Consider the following 20719-nt stretch of genomic DNA (forward strand, 5'->3'; position numbering starts at 1 on the left):
CAAACCTTCTTAACAAAACATAAACTATCTTGCACCGTGTTTCAAAAATAAATCAATTATGTAACGTTAAAGAAAAATCAACTTATATATTTTTAAATAAATCTCGTTTGCTTTTTGTGACTTTTTCGCCTGTGTCGTGAAAAAAGACCGTTTTTCACCCAAAGCTGCCTTTGGCTCAGGGTTTTTTCTGCCCATAGTGCGCGTCCCGGTGTGTAGTTAGCGTGGAGCTTTTGTGAGTGTCTCTCCACATTGAGCCGCTTTGCCATCGCCACAGTCGCTCCGCAGATGAGACACGCGTAGCTTTCTTTTACAGACATAAAACTGCAACTTATCTTACTTAACTTATCTAAACTTCACGTACAATGAACATATTTTTAAGATATTGTCATTTTTAAATCTATATAAATGCAGCGGTGATTAAAAAATAGCAACAAAATAAAATACAATTTTAGATTAAGCTCATTAGTGAGTTGTGCTATTTTTAGCACCGGCCTGCGGGCGCCTCATGTGGTCCTTGGGGGTGTTGGTGACTCCCGGTCTACATGATGCAAGTCTGTGTGTGTCCACAGGGAGGCGCCAATGGCAGTGTAAAATTACTCTAATGTTTTTGGAGTAAAAACACGAGTAAAAAGAGTTTATTTTCCCCATGTCTTGCTTTGGATAGTTTGTTGGCTCGTCTTGATACGTCTTTTTGTTAAGTAAGCATTTGTTGTCGTTTATTTTACATTTATGAGCTATATTATGTGACTGGGTGTAGTTTTAAAGTCCGTTGAAATCTCTACGAAACTTAGCAGTCCTTGAACGCGCCGCGAGCCAAGTCCTCGCCTCGTTTCCTTCGGTGCCGCTGTAAATAGGGCTCTGGTTAATACGCTTTGACGGGGGCCAGTGTGCGTGCACGGCGTGTCAGGTTGCTACACTTTTCCTTGTTTTCACCATTACACCTGCTCGACATTTCTATCATGGATTACTCTCTCCACCACCGTGCACCGCTCAATTTCTCCTGTGCGCTCCAACTATCTTTTACTAGTAAACTTGTTAAACAACAAATCCACATTGATACAAATGAGTAGGACTGCGATCAAGTTTGTCGTGCGGTAACAATGGAGAAGTTCCTACAGGTTGCCCCGCACTCCCTCGCCTTAGTCCTGGGACGAGAGGAGCAGAGGAGAGCGGCGCAGGAAGAGAGCGCGGAGGAGCATCGCCGCCACCACAGCAGCGGCTACGAGGTGTTCGCCAACTTTAAAGCTGTCAACATGCTGCACTACTGGAACAAGGCGCTCACACACGCCCTGTCCGAGGTCTTCTTTCTCGGCTGGATCCACGACCGGGTGTTGCTGATCCAGGGCGAGGAAGCGAACCTGGAGGTGCTCCGGAGCGGCTGGGTGAGACGGACCCTCAGACCTCCGCTGGGTTTTGACATCAAGTGCATAGGTGGGTTAAGAATGGGATGCATTGGGTGAAATTCCTGCTCTTCTGAGGTGGAATGACTTGTATTATCAAACTTAGGCGCTTTAAATAGTTGGAGCCCAAAAGCGCGCACGGAGCCTACAGACACTATTGGAGTTTACAGTAATAACAGGCCTGTGTCGTACAAGTCCCTGAATGATTGACATGTTCAAGTAAGTAACTGGCAACTATTCTGATTCTCACACCCACTCAGCATAGCATCTCTAGAGTTTGTATCAAATGTAGGGATGGAGTCACTGTTTTGACAGAAATATATCAAACTTACCATTCACAAATGTAACATTATTTGTCTGGGATTGGATCCACAAACTTGCTTTATTAATGTTAAATCTTTTCAGTTTTGTTTTTGAGATTGTATAATAATAATAATAATAATAATAATAATAATAATAATTATTATTATTATTATTATTATTATTATTATTATTATGTGCTAAGAGAGAAGACATTGAACTTTGTGACAGTTCTTGTTTCATGTGGACTGGCCCGGTATGAGGTATTAACCATAAACTAGAGCAACAAATCTGTAATTTGACAGTTAAACTGTGAAACGCTTAAAATGTGGATCTATTTTAAACTGTAGGCATTGTAGAATGTTCTAATGTCACATGAAAGAGGCCCTAATACTTTTAATGAATTCAGAATTTTGAGGAGATCAGGACTAACATGAGGTAGGCCACTAAACTCAAACTGCAAGTCTACATACTGTATACAATAGTGTATAAAGATTTCTTAGTTCAAGAAGAATCCTGCTAAGCACTAATGGTACCAGAACCACAATTTGAGAAACACTGTCTTATACCTTTATAGAGGTAGTCACATAGGTAATTGAGAAAATGAGCTAGCCGAGTATCATGGAAGCTTATTCTGTTGCGTAATTTTTAAATGTCCAAAAATAATCCCTACATTTGAATCAGAATAATGCTGTCTAGTCTAATAGGTTTATGGCAGTTGCATGGTTTGCATACACCATAGCAACACGGCAGACATTGGCTGAATGATTTGTAACCTCAGTTTGTAAACTCAGTGTAGTCATTTAAGTCATACTAATTCTGTTTTAAACATTTTTGCAAATAAAATGTTGCAAACATTTTCAAGTCATCTAAGCTTACTTCCATAAACCTTAAAACATTCTGCCCTAAGGGTGCCCTTTATAATGCCACCTGCTTATCTCCATGGAGATGTAATTGATTTGACTGGAATGTTCCACAGAATAGTTTTAAACCTCTCTCCATTGAGACAAACAGCTCACAATAAGAATGCATCATAATATTATGCAATTTTTTTTACTTGTAGATGAATAAATGCAAGATAGATTAATTTAACGCCTTACTGTGGAACATTCCAGACAATGCAATAAAAACTCCATGGAGACAAGAAGATTATGGAACCTCCCAACAGATTATATATACGTTTAACTCTAATAAAATTATGATCACCAAATGTACTGCAAAATATTGCTTTTAGGGTTGCACAATAATGAAAGATACTAAATATATCACAACAACAAAATGTTCTCCATCGGACAGGAAGTTGTTGTTTTTTGAAAATAATATAAAATAAAGATTTTATTCATGGTTTTCTTTCTTACCGCCTACTTTAACCTTGTTTTTTGTCTTGATTTAGTCTTTGTTAAGATTTATGTATTAGCAAATTCAGGCTTGTTCAACATTTGTTTAAATTTGGGTCAAAAAGTAAAATATTGCAATAATATCAGTACCACCATACAATAGCTATTGCATATTGTATCTTTTTCTCATACCGTGCAACCCCACTTTCACAAGCAGTATGACTTCAGATTTATCAGTTCTATTTTAATCACAGCCCGAGGTAAAGAACAGGTTGCATTCCCACACTATTCATCTGAGGTAACAGGGCTGTAATTCAGATCAGAGTGGGACAGGTTTGGGCAACTTCATATGCATTATCAGCAAAGTCTTCCGGAGCCATCCTTCCTAGCCATGTGATCATTTTAATTATGTCTCATTCAAAATGCAGACAGCAGACATTAAACTGTAAGGCACGTGGTGTTAGGGCTGCACAATTTGGGAATCGGAATGACATTTTTCTGAAAAGTATTGAATTAGATTTGTGATTTCTGTTCAAAGTGCACGCATCTAGAAGAATTCACAAAAAGACTGAAATATGAAGTCACAAACTAATACAAGAATCACATTTCAGAACATGTTTGTATAGATGAAAACTATAGAGTTAGCAGTTTCTTATGGAGAAAAAGACAGGATATTTTTGTTGTTTAGGGAGAAAATTATGGTCCATCCATCCATCCATCCATTTTCTTCCGCTTATCCGGGGCCGGGTCGCGGGGGCAGCAGTCTAAGCAGGGACTCCCAGACTTCCCTCACCCCGGACACGTCCTCCAGCTCCTCCGGTGGGACCCCAAGGCGTTCCCAGGCCAGCCGAGAGACATAGTCCCTCCAGCGTGTCCTGGGTCTTCCCCGGGGCCTCCTCCCGGTGGGACATGCCCAGAACACCTCCCTAGGGAGGCGTCCAGGAGGCATCCTGAGCAGATGTCCGAGCCACCTCAGCTGGTTCCTCTCAACGTGTAGGAGCAGCGGCTCTACTCCGAGCTCCTCCCGTGTGACCGAGCTCCTCACCCTATCCCTAAGGGTGCGCCCGGCCACTCTGCGGAAGAAGCCCATTTCAGCCGCTTGTATCCGCGATCTTGTCCTTTCGGTCATTACCCAAAGCTCATGACCATAGGTGAGGGTAGGAACGTAGATTGACCGGTAAATCGAGAGCTTCGCCTTCCGGCTCAGCTCCTTCTTTACCACAACGGACCGATACAGCGACCGCATCACTGCAGACGCTGCACCGATCCGCCTGTCAATCTCCCGCTCCATCCTTCCCTCACTCGTGAACAAGACCCCGAGATACTTGAACTCCTCCACTTGGGGCAGAGACTCACCACCCACCCGGAGAGAGCAAACCACCTTTTTCCGGTCGAGAACCATGGCCTCGGATTTGGAGGAGCTGATTCTCATCCCAGCCGCTTCACACTCGGCTGCAAACCGCCCCAGTGCCTGCTGCAGGTCCTGGCTCGAAGAAGCCATCAGGACAACATCATCTGCAAACAGCAGAGATGAAATCCTGTGGTTCCCAAACCAGGCCCCCTCCGGCCCCTGGCTGCGCCTAGAAATTCTGTCCATAAATATAATGAACAGAACCGGTGACAAAGGGCAGCCCTGGCGGAGTCCAACATGCACTGGGAACAGGTCTGACTTACTGCCGGCAATGCGAACACAGCTCCTGCTCCGGTCATACAGGGACCGGACAGCCCTTAGCGAAGAGCCCCGGACCCCATACTCCCAGAGCACCCCCCAAAGGACACCACGAGGGACACGTTCGAATGCCTTCTCCAGATCCACAAAACACATGTGGACTGGTTGGGCATACTTCCATGAGCCCTCGAGGACCCGATGAAGAGTATAGAGCTGGTCCAGTGTTCCACGACCAGGACGAAAACCACACTGCTCCTCCTGAATCCGAGGTTCGACTATCGGTCGGATTCTCCTCTCCAGTACCCTGGAATAGACCTTACCGGGAAGGCTGAGGAGTGTGATTCCCCTGTAATTGGAACACACCCTCCGGTCCCCCTTCTTATACAGAGGGACCACCACCCCGGTCTGCCATTCCACAGGTACTGTCCCCGACTGCCACGCGATGTTGCAGAGACGTGTCAGCCAAGACAGTCCCACAACATCCAGAGACTTGAGGTACTCAGGACGGATCTCGTCCACCCCCGGAGCCTTGCCACCGAGGAGCTTGCCAACCACCTCAGTGACTTCAGCCAGGGTGATGGACGAGTCCGCCTCTGGGTCCCCAGTTTCTGCTTCCTCCTCGGAAGACGTGACAGTGGGATTGAGGAGATCCTCAAAGTATTCCTTCCACCGCCCGACAACATCCCCAGTCGAGGTCAGCAGCTCTCCACCCGCACTGTAAACAGTGTTGGTGAAGCACTGCTTTCCCCTCCTGAGGCGTCGGACGGTTTGCCAGAATCTCTTTGAGGCCGTCCGATAGTCCTCCTCCATGGCCTCCCCGAACTCCTCCCAACCCCGAGTTTTTGCCTCTGTGACTGCCCGAGCCGCGGCACGCTTGGCCCGTCGGTACTCATCAGCTGCCTCAGGAGTCCCACGAGCCAACAAGGCTCGATAGGACTCCTTCTTCAGCTTGACGGCATCCCTTACTTCCGGTGTCCACCACCGGGTTCGGGGATTGCCGCCGCGACAAGCACCACAGACCTTACGACCACAGCTACGAGCAGCCGCATCAACAATAGAGGTGGAGAACATGGCCCACTCGGAGTCCATGTCTCCAACCTCCCCCGGGATCAGGGAGAAGCTCTCCCGGAGGTGGGAGTTGAAGACCCCCCTGACAGAGGGCTCCGCCAGACGTTCCCAGCAGACCCTCACAATGCGCTTGGGCCTGCCAGGTCTGTCCGGCTTCCTCCTCCGCCAGCGGATCCAACTCACCACCAGGTGGTGATCAGTTGACAGCTCAGCCCCTCTCTTCACCCGAGTGTCCAAGACAAGCGGTCGGAGGTCAGATGACACGACAACAAAGTCGATCATCGACCTCCGACCTAGAGTGTCCTGGTGCCACGTGCACCGATGGACACCCTTGTGCTCGAACATGGTGTTTGTTATGGACAAGCTGTGACTAGCACAGAAGTCCAATAACAAAACACCGCTCGGGTTCAGATCGGGGAGGCCGTTCCTCCCAATCACGCCCCTCCAAGTGTCACTGTCGTTACCCACATGGGCGTTGAAGTCCCTGGAAAATTATGGTACTTCAGAAAATGCAGACTTTGCAATTTGCTAATTGTGATTTGGATTTGATTAGGATTACAACTTTTATCACAGTGACACAATTTCTGAAACCTGTTAGAAATCTGGCAAATATTTTGCACAGTTGGAAAACTATTCACAAAAGACACAAAACAATTCAGAATGTTTGAAGTGAACCTTTTGAACAAAACATTAAACACGACACTTGTGGTTACAGTTTTTTCAATCGCTTTGACACTAAAGCCTAAATTTAAGCACAAAATGTGTATATTTTAACTATGAAGTGTGTTCTGCTTTGTTCACAAAGTTTACTTTTTCAAACATTCTCAATTGTTTTGTGTCTTGTGAGAATAGTTTGCAAAGTGTGCAATGGATTTTCCAGATTTATGAACAGTTTCAGAAAAGCAACTGAAAAAAGACTAAAACATAAACACGGTCATCAAATTTATAAACTTATCTAACCATCATCCAGACACAGGCCGGAGAATACTATGACGCTTTTTGACATTTAGTGTGCAGGAGTTAGAGGCCTCTAGGACCAGTATCACACTGTTTCTGATGGTTTGAGAGTGAGGTAAATGTATGTAAAATATTAGTTATTTAGGAAACAAAAAAAGCTACATTTTCAAATCTGCTTTTTAGCACTTGGCATCTGAAATGTGTCTGTGTCTGACTAAAAGTCTCTGAATGAAAACCCGGTTCACATAGGTTTTCACTACAGAAATCTTTTACATTGTAATTTCTAGTGCTTTGTGCCTATAAAAAATATTGATATTGTGATTCCTGTGTGCTTGAAAATAGATATAAGGTTGTGCCAACACAAACTGAATCCTTTAGTTTTGAAATTTGTGGCAAAATTTAAACTTTCATGACAAAGTGATTGGAAAAAGTGTAATCTTGCAGCCTTATGTGGCATTCAGCAATTATCAAGAAATATAGGCTAAATGTTGCTAAAATGTTAAGATTTTCCTTTGTGGCATCTATAGTAAGAAATGTGTACTATCATGTGAAGCTGTCAGAGGAGATGGAAGAGCTAAATTTAAGCAAATGGTGATAAGCTCTGGAATGTTTGTCTAAGTGTTAATAACTCACCAAATTTTGTAGATTTACCATATGTTGTGTTTTTGGACAGGTGCAAAGTAGTTGGCACATATGATAGCTCATGTTATGATTATAATAATTTGCAGTGCATTGAATGTCACAGTAAGTTAGATAGGCCTACAGGTTGTTGAAGTCTGACTCATGTTCTTGAGTTGGGAGATGAGTTCCCAGACATGCTCTAACAATGCTCAAACTGAGTTTGCTAATGCTTTATATTGATTTGGGGTTTAGAATAGATCAGTAGCATTAGTTGAAACTTTATTTTAGGAAATGTATTATTGATCTACGTATGCTTTTTGATTACATTCTGTGCTAGTAACACATTTAGTACAATTAGCATTGTTCTATTTTAGCTAGGCTCCTTTTTTGACTAGTTGATCTATCCATTGCCAAGCTCATAAATTATCCATTCATTTAAAGGTGCACTATATAACATTTCAGAAAGATCCATATTAAGATGCTTTGCTTAGAATGTTTCACACAGTCCATCCATCCATCCATTTTCTTCCGCTTATCCGGAGCTGGGTCGCGGGGGCAGCAGTCTAAGCAGGGACTCCCAAACTTCCCTCACCCCAGACATGTCCTCCAGCCCCTCTGGTGGGATCCAAAGGCATTCCCAGGCCAGCCGAGAGACATAGTCCCTCCAGCGTGTCCTGGGTCTTCCCCGGGGCCTCCTCCCGGTGGGACATGCCCAGAACACCTCCCTAGGGAGGCGTCCAGGAGGCATCCTGAGCAGATGCCCAAGCGACCTCAGCTGGCTCCTCTCAACGTGTAGGAGCAGCGGCTCTACTCCGAGCTCCTCCCGTGTGACTGAGCTCCTCACCCTGTCCCTAAGGGTGCGCCCGGCCACTCTGTGGAGGAAACCCATTTCGGCCGCATGTATCCGCAATCTTGTCCTTTCGGACAAGATCCAAAGCTCATGACCATAGGTGAGGGTAGGAACGTAGATTGACCGGTAAATCGAGAGCTTCGCCTTCCGGCTCAGCTCCTTCTTCACCACAACGGACCGATACAGCGACTGCATCACTGCAGACGCTGCACCGATCTGCCTGTCAATCTCACGCTCCATCCTTCCCTCACTCGTGAACAAGACCCCGAGATACTTGAACTCCTCCACTTGGGGCAGAGACTCACCATCCACCCGGAGAGGGCAAGCCACCTTTTTACGGTCGAGAACCATGGCCTTGGATTTGGAGGAGCTAATTCTCATCCCAGCCGCTTCACTTAGCTGCAAACCGCCCCAGTGCCTGCTGCAGGTCCTGGCTCGATGAAGCCATCAGGAAAAAATCATCCGCAAACAGCAGAGATGAAATCCTGTGGTTCCCAAACCAGACCCCCTCCGGCCCCTGGCTGCGCCTAGAAACTCTGTCCATAAATATAATGAACAGAACCGGTGACAAAGGGCAGCCATGGCGGAGTCCAACATGCACCGGGAACAGGTCTGACTTACTGCCGGCAATGCGAACACAGCTCCTGCTCCAGTCATACAGGGATCGGACAGCCCTTAGCAAAAGGCCCCGGACCCCATACTCCCGGAGCACCCCCCAAAGGACACCACGAGGGACACGGTCGAATGCCTTCTCCAAATCCACAAAACACATGTGGACTGATTGGGCATACTCCCATGAACCCTCGAGGACCCGATGGAGAGTATAGAGCTGGTCCAGTGTTCCATGACCGGGATGAAAACCACACTGCTCCTCCTGAATCCGAGGTTCGACTATCGGTCGGATTCTTCTCTCCAGTACCCTGGAGTAGACCTTACCGGGAAGGCTGAGTCCCCAGTCGGTGCACTGTCTAGTACCCCTCCCAGGGACTCCAAGAAGGCCGGGTACTCTGCACTGCTGTTTGGCCCGTAGGCCGACACAACAGTGAGAGACCTGTCCCTGACCCGAAGGTGCAGGGACGCGACCCTCTCGTTCACCGGAGTGAACCCCAACACGAAGCGGCTGAGCTGTGGGGCAATGAGCAAGCCCACACCAGCTCGTCGCCTCTCCCCGCGGGCAACGCCAGAGAAATGGAGAGTCCAGCCCCTCTCAAGAAGTTGGGTTCCAGAGCCCAAATTGTGCGTGGAGGTGAGGCCGACTATATCTAGTCGGTAATGCTCAACCTCCCGCACAAGCTCTGGCTCCTTCCCCCCCAGCGAGGTGACATTCCATATCCCCAGAGCCAGTCTCCATGTCCAGAGATCCGGTGGTCGAGGCCCCCGCCTTCAGCTGCCACCCAGATCTTTATGCGCCAGCCCCTTACGGATCCTCTTGCGAGTGGTGGGTCCACATGAGGACGGCCCCATGTCACTCCTTCGGGCTGAGCCCGGCCGGGCCCCGTGGGCTAAGGTCCGGCCACCAGGCGCTCGCTGTCGAGCACCCACCCCAGGCTTGGCTCCAGGGTGGGGCCCCGGTAACGCTGGTCCGAGCGACGTAGCTTGCCTTGATTTAACTCTCTTCATAAGGGGCTTCTGTTTCACACAGAATGGCATTAAACTTGTATCCATGATGACAAGCATTTGGTGTCACTTGATGAGCTGGTATAGATTTGTGGAGAGACAAGTTAGATCTGTATATCCATTATCCAAGAACATTCCAGGCAATGCAATAACATCTCCATATAAGCAGATGGCGGAGCCCTGACCAGAAAAGTTACACAGTCCACCTTTAAAATGTGCCTAAATATTTGTTGTAGCCCTAGTCGTAAAGAAAGGCATGCTGGACTTAGAATAGAATATAATCCATGCATAATAAGGGCTACAGACATTATTGTGGTCTGTTTTTATACCAAAAGAAAAGCACCATTCACTGAGGAGGGCCATAAAATGAAGCTATAGTAACTGGACTTTCCTAGTTACCATGTTTTAGTACTGACAGTTAAAAGTGAATAACTCAGGGTTTTGTATCCGTGAGCAGTTGTGCACAATGGGCTGGGGGAGTGGAGGAAGGAAAAGTGGAGCCTATAACCTTTCTCCCGTGGAAGGAAGAGGCAGAGAATAGAGGGAAGTGTAGGGCTATGTTCCTCCATGTCGAAATGTCAGTGCAGGAGGAGCCACACTGTAACCCCTTTTAGCACTTGGCCTCAAAAGGCTCCTATCAGAAATGTGCTTTCTAATCTGGTCCACTGGAGGGCAGTCCACAGCAAAATACTGATGTTGCACAGGAAGTTGGTTTGAGGCCACCAATACTGTACTGAGCAGCTTTTACACTATTTTGCATGGTATTTGTCATGCCATACAACAGGTGTTTGTTCTTAAAATGTCTTATTTTCTTATTTCTTATTATGGATATCCATGCCTTTGGTCTATTTGCAGGCCTTTTGTTGCATTATTACATTTTCTGGTTTGGAGGACACTTGGATGTTAAAAGAATGTTACAGATTCTTTCACTCCCTTGTTTTGTTGCCTTAAGTGACAAGCGAGTGATATTTCCCTCACACATAACAAACAAACCTCTTGTGTATGTGCTGTGTGCCTGCCTCTTTTCACCTGTTACTGTCTCTTTAAGAGAGCACCACTCAAAGGTAACAGCTATGAGATCATCGGCTTGCGTCGTCATGGCAACAAAGGCTGTTGCAGCACTACTGAGAAATAAAATGGCTGGCGCGGTGTCACTCACCCTCCCTCCTTCCTCCCTCATCCCGTGCTCTTGGTTCTTTGGTATCGTTGAACCGGAGCAGATTGGTTGTGACATTGTCCTCAGCCTGGGCGACCTGTCCTGCTCTCCCACTCTGCTCCTTATTGTGTGAGCCAGAGGTCCACTCCAACACAAACTTTACTATTATTCTATCAGCTACTAAAACATACTTTATCATAGGCTATTTTGGAAGTAGCTACTGCTGTCAATGTTTTCAGGTGGGAAATACAGGAATGACTATCGAGCACATCTGTCATTTACCCTGTCACAACATTTTTATAATTGTTTATTTTTTATTCTTGCTCAGTTATCCCATTTTTTCCCTTTACTTTAGTTTAGGCCATACTTTCAATTCTCTTCAACTGTCAACCTAGTTTATTCTAAAGACTCATCAGCTCCACTTGTCACTTTGAATCCTCTTCCCAACTTTTCACACTTCCTTCCATTCTTCTATTTTCCACACTTTATTTCATCCCTGATTTATGTCCCTCTTCTTCTTCTCAGTAAGTTTCCAATGATTACCCTTGTGTTTCAATAAATGGGGGCTCGTCCGAGATCCACACTGAGCCTGATTCCAGCTAGAATGGAGCGTTACAATCTGTTGTTACGCGCTCCCCTCGCATCCAACGCATGTCCTAAATCTCTCCCTCTCCCTTTCTCTCTCCTCCCTGCGTGTTCCTCTGTCTCCCCCGTCCTGTCGTCCCCTCCCCACAGCCTCAATCACCCAGACCCAGACGCACGCATGCACACTCTCCCTCGCTCCCTCGCTTGCTCGCTCCACACACGGACACACACACGTACGCGTCCACACACACCCTTCCTGGAGGTGCTGGGAGCAGCTGCAGCATTAGCGTTGAAAGAGATTCGCCGCTGACTGGAGTTTGCGCCCCCCTTCCCTCCTCCTCCTCCACCACCACCACCACCTCCGTGTTAATGAATGGATGCTATGGCCATCGGCTCGGGAGTCTCTTCCACTGGATTGCGGGGAACGATGGATATCTATTTTTGAATTTATTTATTTATTTCTATGCTCTCCATTTTTTCTCCCCACCCTCTCCCGGTGCGCTGTTGTCGAAAAGGACGATGGGGTCTTGTGCTTGATCGGATGAAGATGGAGGTGAACGTGGCATCTCCGCGCCTTGGCATACTATTGAGGTTTCACTGCCCGCTCGGGTGAATGGATCTGTTATTTTATGTTTTTCCTTAACTAAAGTGGCCTCTTTTGTTTTCTGGGCTTCGGCGAGCACTCCTGTGGTGAATTGAGCTATTGTCGAGGACTGGGCCTCTTAAGCTGTGAATCTCTGACCGTTCATCCATTTGTGCGTCTACCCCCCCACCCCCCACCCCCAGTCCCCCTCAGTCCCCCTCAGTCCCCCTCACCTTCTAGTCTAAAGAGCCAGAGGATCCCAGAGCGTTCGGGTAAACCTCAGCTTTACCGTACTCCTTGTTTCCAATGCCCCATTTCCCTCATCTCTACCCCTGCCCCCCCACCTCTCTCCTCCTCCCTCCTCCCACATCAGAGCGGCTACGTAATGTGCCTCCCTACGCATGCAAATGGGGATGCTACAAATGGTGGCTGGGACCGATGCCGATGAAAGGGTGATGCCTCGCGCAGTCACCTGGCCCTCCGCTGCTGCCGTCGCTCCGGATCAGCCTGGGACAGCCCTGCGGCCCATGACAAGCCCCTCGCGCGCGGACATAGTCGTTTGTCGCTCACCGGGAACCGTGGATGTAAATGAGTCGTGTGTATGCGTGTGAAGGCGCACACTGCTTTCTGCCATGTCTGGTTTGTGATCGCTCTAGTGGGACGCTCTTACTGATGCGGGGGAGGCATTGAGCCCGCCGTCGGTCAGCCTCCCCCTGCCCCCCTCTCCTCTCTTCCCCATTCCACTACCCCTCACGCCCCCCTCACCCTGTCCCACGAGTCCTGCCGAGTGCCGATGGTAAAGGGGTCACCATGAAGAAGAACCGCAGCGGGAATGTGCGGCAGGCCTGGCCCAGCTCGGAGCTTAGCGAGCGGCCGCTGGAGCATAGTCTGTCCCGTAGTGAGAAAGACATCCGAGTGCAGAAGCAGCACCTTCCTCCCCCTCCTCCCCCTCACTTCTCCTCGTCCCCACCGAGCTATCGTGCACCAGGTGAGTCCCACACTCCTCCAGCGTAGCTCCGCCTCCTTTACGCACAGCTGCTCACAATTAGCACAGGGTCTCATTCAGTGGCGTTTACAACTAGGGACACGGCCGCTGTGTTCCCTACAACACGCCATCTTCTCCAGCTCTAATGAGGTCAAACATGATACAAACATGCATCTGCGGGTTGCAACGTACATTGAAAATGAATAAGCTTGACATTAAAAAACAAAAGAGTAAATTAGGTTGATAATTGCAATTTACAACTGACCTACAAGTTCCTTCAACTACCAGTTATATCAAAATGTGTGACTGTTTTTGTTCCAGCTTGTGGCCTGTCAAAGCCCTGTAAACCACATGAAGCTTAAGGCACTGTGATACTAGGCAGAGATAACGTCATCTTGTTGCTTAACTGACCATTCAACTGCACAATAGCCAAGGCAGGCTTCAGATTAGTGCTTTAGTGTAACAGCTCTTCAGTGTGAGATCATTCATAGGGAAGCATCATTTGGAGGTACAGCTTGCTCAGTGTACAATAGAACAGACGTGTGTGTATTTGTTGTGGCGTAATCGGAGGACAGTGACACTGCAGCGCAGGTGAAGGAGCCCCAATTCATTCAGCTCCTTCCTTTACAACCTTTGAGTAAGGCACATGTTTAGTGTGCGCAGCATAAGACTGGAGCAGGGCTCACTACTCACTAGCAGTCTAAGACCCACAGCGACAGGCACACTGTCTGTGTGGATGCACATTCATTTTGTATATTATTCCATGCAAAGAAAGGCTTTTTGGTGAAAGAAATTTTAAGCTGTGTGCTGTTTCATTAATGGTCTGATTGAGCTTTATTGATACATATGTAACATAATACATGTGTAAATAAACTGTATTTTGATACTATGCTGGATGCTGTTTTTGTCAGTTTAGAGCATCCGGAGATGGCTGCTGCAGCAGCTGCTTGCTTAGCTAACCTTCTCGGAGCAGGAGGAATGAGAGGCTAAGGAAGCGCAGAGAGGAGGGGTGGAGCAGCACGCTCCTGTTTGACCATTACATCATAGCTTCACACGCCTGCTGTTCATTCATGCTGTGACACCCATGTGTGTGCTCCTCTCTAGGTGACGTGTCTCCCATCACCATGTCACCCATCAGCCAGTCACAGTTCATCCCGCTGGGGGAGATCTTGTGTTTGGCCATCTCAGCCATGAACTCTGCCCATAAGCCGGTCAACCAGGAGGCTCTGGTGGAGCACCTCACTGCCAGCTTTCCAGGTATTTCCTCTGCATCTGTCCCACAAGAATGCAGTCATTACCCTGTCTATTTACACAGATCATTTAACTACAGTGAAATGTAACAATCATTTAAAAATATCTTTAATTGCTACACACTCTCAGAATAAGGAAGAGTCGAACATGTAGGTTGCATCATGATGTGTAAAAATCTTACACAGGGGTGATGTAACTCTTGGCAACACGCTGCTCTGCTGGACAAAGGTTATGATTTGTAATGTTTAAATATAAAATAGTTTATGTATTACGAGATAATAATACATAAAAATACTACTCAATTTACAATTATTTACTCACTCAAGTAAAAAAATTTGCTCTGTTGCCACGGTTACTCTTAAATGTTTTCAAATAAGCTGCAGATTGTAGTTAATCTGTTGGGTAATAGCTGATGAAAGACGATGTCAATTTAAACAGGTGAACAAATCACATTAGACAGAGGCATAGATGTGTTGTCTTTAATGACACTGACTGTGGAAAAAAATCTGAGCATGTTTAAGTGTAAAACATTTATATGCAAAAGAAAACACTAGAAATACCTAGTTTTTTGGGTTTTTTTTATTCAAGACTATTATGGGTTTTGTCATGACCGATGCCAATACCGATTGTTTAGAATCAAGAGAAACTGATGGCCAATAAGAGTTGCCAATATTTTGGAGCAGTTATGTAGGAGTTTTTGTTTTAAATTACTACAAACTCACCCACAGCATTGTTTAGCACAAACCTGACAGAGCCTCTGCTTGAAATTTAAAGCCGATTCATTAAGAACTGCAAATAACAATATTGTACAATATAATTACTACTTTGTTGTCTTCACACTCTTCTACTAACTTAACTATATGAATCATTGTAGAGGTAGCCTTTGCATCCAATTAGATTTGTATTTCTAAGCATCTGACATTTGTATTATGTTTTATTTCAGGCGTGCCTACACCCAGCTCAGAGGTTCTGCGACACACTTTGAACATGCTGGTGCGAGAACGTAAGATCTACCCAACTCCAGAGGGCTACTTCATTGTCACCCCACAGACCTACTTCATCACCCCCTCCCTCATCCGGAGCAACAACAAGTGGTATCATCTAGACGACCGGCTCCCCGAGCGCCAACAGCCATCCCAGCAGCCCCAGCAGCAGTCTAGCCAGCCCTGCACCTCCCCTCCCACCACCACCTCCACCCCGGGCTGCCTCAGAGAGAGGCCAGCCCGCAAGCCTCACAACGAATCCTACACTTTTCGTGATGACCCTGCCAGACTGCACGCCTCTGCACTCCAAACCAAGTCACCAAAAGAGCATAGGGTGGACTCGTATCAAAATAAGCCTAGCAAGGATCACAATGGAGATCCTCCACCTGGAACATCCACCAAGGAGCACAGAGGTGACCCCCCATCATACCCCTACCCCCCTCCAGCCACATCCCCTCCAATCCAGCACCCAGCACCTGCTTTAGACCCTGCTGACAAGAGCAAAAGTCTCCCCTCTTTTCCCTACAAAACAGACACCTTGACCAAAAAGAAGGAGGGAAGTGGTGGAAGTGGAACCGCAGAGAAGCAATCCAAAAGGTTTGGACTCCGACTCTTTAGATTGAGTTTTAAGAAGGACAAATTGAGGCAATTAGCAACGTTTTCAGCTCAGTTTCCCCCAGAGGAGTGGCCTCTTCATGACGAGGACATTCCGACAACGCCTATTCCGCGTGAAGTGGAGATCGAAATCATCCGCAGAATTAACCCTGACCTAACAGTAGAGAATGTGGCCCGGCACACAGCTGTCATGAAGAGGTTAGAAGAAGAGCGCGCGCAGAAGAACAAGGCAGGCTCCGCTCAGCACAGCGCCCGCAGTCGCAGGGGGCGGGGCCACAGGAGGGTCCCACATGGAAAGTCTCGCTCACACAGTAAACCTCGCACCTCCAGAGGTGACCCCTCAGAGGGGTCAAACTGGGACCTGGTTTTCATGGAGAGAGACTACCGCTTCTTCAGCCACTCACTGGTCCGCTCGCCTCGGGAGGCCATGTACACTCTGGAGCGCAGGCGGAGTGGAGGGAATACTTACCTGGTCCACAGCAATCCCAACATCACAGACTCATACTGCCCTGTGGCCCCCGAGTGGGATGTGTCCGGGGAGCTCGCTAAGCGACGCACAGAGATGCCCTTTCCTGAGCCTTCTCGCGGGACCTGCCAGTCCAGAGTGCAAAGGAGTCACAGTCACAATCAGGACCGCAAGTCCCGCCACGACAGATCAGATCAGGCTAAGGAACGCTCCCGCTCCATGGACAACTCTCTTAAAGGTCCATCGTTGGGAGCTCCAGAGGTATTTGAAGCCCCGCTGGAGGAGCGCAGTCATTACTACACTGACGATGGAACTCTGCGGGCCACACAAAAGTCCTCCCACTACTCAAGGATCATGTTCTCTGCTGCTAAGTTCCACTCAGACTTTAATGTGCCTGATTTGGGGAAGGGGACTTTAGATGAATCAAGGATCCGGAGTACAATAGAGAGGAACAAAAGCAGAGACAGTTTGCCTACGTACAATGAGCTAATGGGACTTTCTCCAAAGCCCTCAACAGACGAGTACTTCCAGTGCAATACATCAAATGAAACAATCTTAACTGCCCCTTCGCCTCAGGCAAAATCAGAATATGACACATTAACCTCATCAGGGGGACTCCGAAAGGGCTCTCCAGCTGACCGCCAAACGCCTCACCTCACCTCTCCTCACACGATGGAGTACAAAGAGGACATGTCGGCAGCAAAAGGACAGAGCGGCTCTGTGCGTTTGACGCCCAGCCAGACGCCAGAGCCCGCGCAAAATGCACGTTTGACACCACACCAACACAACGTGGACCCTGGAGGGGGGGGTGGCGGGCTGGTCATCAAGAGGAAAGAGATCTTCAGCAAGGACACTTTGTTCAAACCTCCACACAATGCCTTGTCCGCAGGCTTCGTGGACAGCAGCTACACCAAGTCTGGCACATTGCGGAAAGCCTCACATGCCAAATCAACAGAGGCCCTTGACAATCCTGAGCCCCAGCAGCCTTCCAATTCAGCCACTTCCTCTGCTTCCCCGGCAGTTCTACAGGGCTGCCTGGAGCCCACCGTCCCCTCCGCCTCCTTCGACTATTATAATGTATCAGATGATGAGGATGAAGAGGAGGCCGAGGAGGACTCGCACAAGGAGTTAGCGACGCCTGAGGACAGCAAAGAGCACGGGGAGGGGGGTGGGACAGGTGGAGGTGGGGGAGGAGGCGGAGAGGGGACCATGCAGTGGCTCCTGGAGCGAGAGAAGGAGCATGACCTGCAGAGAAAACTGGAGACCAACCTGACCCTCCTCAGCCCCAAGGAGACGGACAACAGCAGCAGTCAGAAGTCAGCCCACTCGGCCCGCCTGGACAGCATGGACAGCAGCAGTGTCACTGTGGACAGTGGCTTCAACTCCCCCAGGTCTGTGCACTATATCTTCAGTTCACAATGTGTTTTTTTGTTAATGCTAATCAAGCCATATGCTACTGATTTCAATATAGCCACTCTCATTAGAAACTGGAATCCAGTGGTGTAAATTTAGGCTAAAGTTGAATATGAATATTGGGCATAGCCATAGTCTAAACCTTTTCATTTAAAAAAATGCTTCTCTCTGGCCTTTTATAACTTAACAGAAGAAATGTGTGTCTACACCCAGATGTTGTGAACCAGCTAGAAATCTTGGGGTCTCACATTTTGATCTGATTCAGAGAAAAGAACAAGTATGTGGTACTTTTCTGGAAGGCAATGTAAATATGTGTGAACATTGAATAAACAATGGGATTGTTAAGTGAGACATCATCACTGATTGTTTGGGACCAAAAGAGTCAACATTGACATGAACAACAGAGCAGGGACTTTGCCTTAATGTCCATTTCACAGTTGACAGCAACTGCTTCACAATAAATTTCCAGTCCAGTTGATTATTTAAGCGTTTTTATTTTTAAGCCCAGATTTAATTTGTTTGTTGTTTAATGTCTGTAAATTAGAGGATGGCCAGGCTTCAGTGATTGTTTAGGGCAATTTTACCTGTGAAAATGTCTTTACGCAAAACCCTGCAACAGACTAAAATCTGCCTGAATGCTGTTTTAGTGAATGAGGCTTAAATCCATTGGACCCAGAACAAACCAAAGGAAGAGTGATGATATCATCACTTAACTCTCCCATAGACCAATGTCATGGCTATGCATCCTTACTCGAAGCTAAACTGACAGTTCTGTACTGTATATGAAGAAGCTAATACTACCACCCAGATGGTTCAACTCTCGTCACACCTGCAAACCAAAATCACCTCATTTATTTCATTTATACCTAATATACATATAAGGTCTGTGTAGAATTACATTTTTCAGCAAACCATCCCTCTCACATCCCTCTGGCATTTATTTCTCTCTGCCAGTACAGTACAGTTTATCTGGTTTTGTGGCTTTAATATTGTGGGAATATGCATTTTAAACTGCAGTGTATAGTTAAAAATTGTTTTGTATTTTAGCACTAATCCTCTTTGTAGATAAGCACTGTGCTGGCCACTGGTTGTGGTGTGATTTTGTTTCATTTTGTTTTTCATTTTTATTATTATTACATGTTTCCCCTCACAGGACACGTGAAAGCCTTGCGTCTAACACATCCAGCATAGTGGAGAGCAATAGACGGCAGAATCCCGCACTGAGCCCCGGCCACATCGGCACCAGTAGTATGGGACTGCCCTTCAGCTTTCGTGCCATCCCCGAGCCCCCCACCACGCAGCCTGAGAAGCTCCAGAAGTCCTCCAACTGCCTAGCCTCCATCACCAGCGTCTGACAGGCAGCACCCACCACCCGCACTGGGGCACAGGTGTGGGGGGAGACACGGGGGAGAGAGAGACATGGGCCTTTTTCACGCTTTTGGACCTCACTATACGGAACACACGGACACCCATACACGCACCCATCACCCATTTTCAATTCTAACTGGGACTGTTACAATAAACTGGCATGGCTCAAAGAGACTGTTCCCACAGCTTCAAAAACTCTACTGCAAAAAATGAAATAAAAAAAAAATCACAGGATAATAACACAGGAGGCCACTGGAGTGAAGTAAAAGTACTATTCAGTTTTTGGTGACATGGACTCTAGTTTGGAATATAACCAGATTCTTGAATATTGGTATTGGAAAGTAGTAGACTATAGGATTCAAGTTACATTTGGAAATATCGAAAACTTTTTTATACTACTTAACGATACATGTCCGATTAAATGTTCTCCTTCTGGAAATGGTGTCAGTTGAGCAGGACAGTTCTATGTTATCAGCACAAATGTCACAATGAGACAATAAAAGGCCAACCCGAGAACAATGAATGAGAGGTATAAAACACATGAATCAGTTCCGATTTGTGTACCGCAATGCAAATGATGTATGTATACTCGATACTTTTGATATCCTAATTATTATAATGGTGGTATTAAAGATGCTATGTGACCAAAATTATGTTTATGCTCTCTTGGGGTCTAGACCAATAGATGTAATTAATTAGGCCTTTCTTCATATTAATCACCATTTTATTCAATTGTATTTTTCTTTGAAAAAAAATCTAGCTTTCAATATTCATTTTGAACAGAAAACAAGGCTTTTAGACTTTTTACTTTAAAGGTGCACTTTTCTGGTTGAGGCACTGCGTTGTCCCTATTCATGGGTTTCAGACAAACAATTCCTTTCTGATTTGAAGGACTTTGTAAGGACCCAGTGAGGACTTTTCCCCATTTAAAACATATATATTTTGATTTGAATTGTTTAATTGCTATGACCACGACAGTTGCCATAGCCTGAAACCCATGAATAGAGATTTTATGGTTTTGCCTGGACTGTTTGGCTTTACACTTTTCTATCTTGCATATATTCAATTACAGGTATAGCTGGAAATGTATTGAAAAACATGCATTCTTACCGTGAGTGGGGTCACCTCTCCAGAGATCTGAACTGTAACTTGGCCAGGTGGCATTACCTGCTTGTCTCCAAGCATTTGGATTAATGCCATACTTTGTTATTCCTACATAGTTACTTTGCGTTTACTGACAAAGTCTTAGCTATCACTTGATTTAAAAGCCCCAGACATATCATTAAAGATTTGAAACCACTGAATTACAATTTGATAAAAATGTATGTCTTAGAATCATATGTTGACCAAATCATTATTTAGCAGTTTTAAATTTTATTATAATATAGTATTATAGTATGACAATTATATTATTATTATTATTATTATAGTATTCTATGATATTTGAAGGGCACGCTATGCGTACGTGCACCTCAGACCCAGCTCTATGTTGGTG

General features: G+C 46.5%; 1 protein-coding gene across 4 annotated transcripts; it reads left to right on the plus strand.

The window, feature by feature from the left end:
* The first annotated feature begins 803 nt into the window (after positions 1-803).
* Positions 804-19874, plus strand: stox2a (storkhead box 2a). 4 transcript variants are annotated; one of them, XM_033973171.2, is made up of 4 exons: positions 804-1431; positions 14233-14385; positions 15323-17834; positions 19010-19874. In XM_033973171.2, exons 1-4 carry the CDS (start codon positions 1101-1103, stop codon positions 19209-19211), a joined length of 3198 nt encoding a protein of 1065 aa, XP_033829062.1. In that variant the 5' UTR covers positions 804-1100; the 3' UTR covers positions 19212-19874. The 4 variants fall into 4 exon arrangements, with proteins under 4 accessions (XP_033829062.1, XP_033829070.1, XP_055078917.1 ...); XM_033973179.2 differs by lacking the exon at positions 804-1431 and adding an exon at positions 12371-13131; XM_055222942.1 differs by lacking the exon at positions 804-1431 and adding an exon at positions 13172-13278.
* Positions 19875-20719: the final 845 nt, after the last annotated feature.

Source organism: Periophthalmus magnuspinnatus, chromosome 1, assembly GCF_009829125.3.
Source record: "Periophthalmus magnuspinnatus isolate fPerMag1 chromosome 1, fPerMag1.2.pri, whole genome shotgun sequence".
Lineage (NCBI taxonomy): Eukaryota > Metazoa > Chordata > Actinopteri > Gobiiformes > Gobiidae > Periophthalmus > Periophthalmus magnuspinnatus.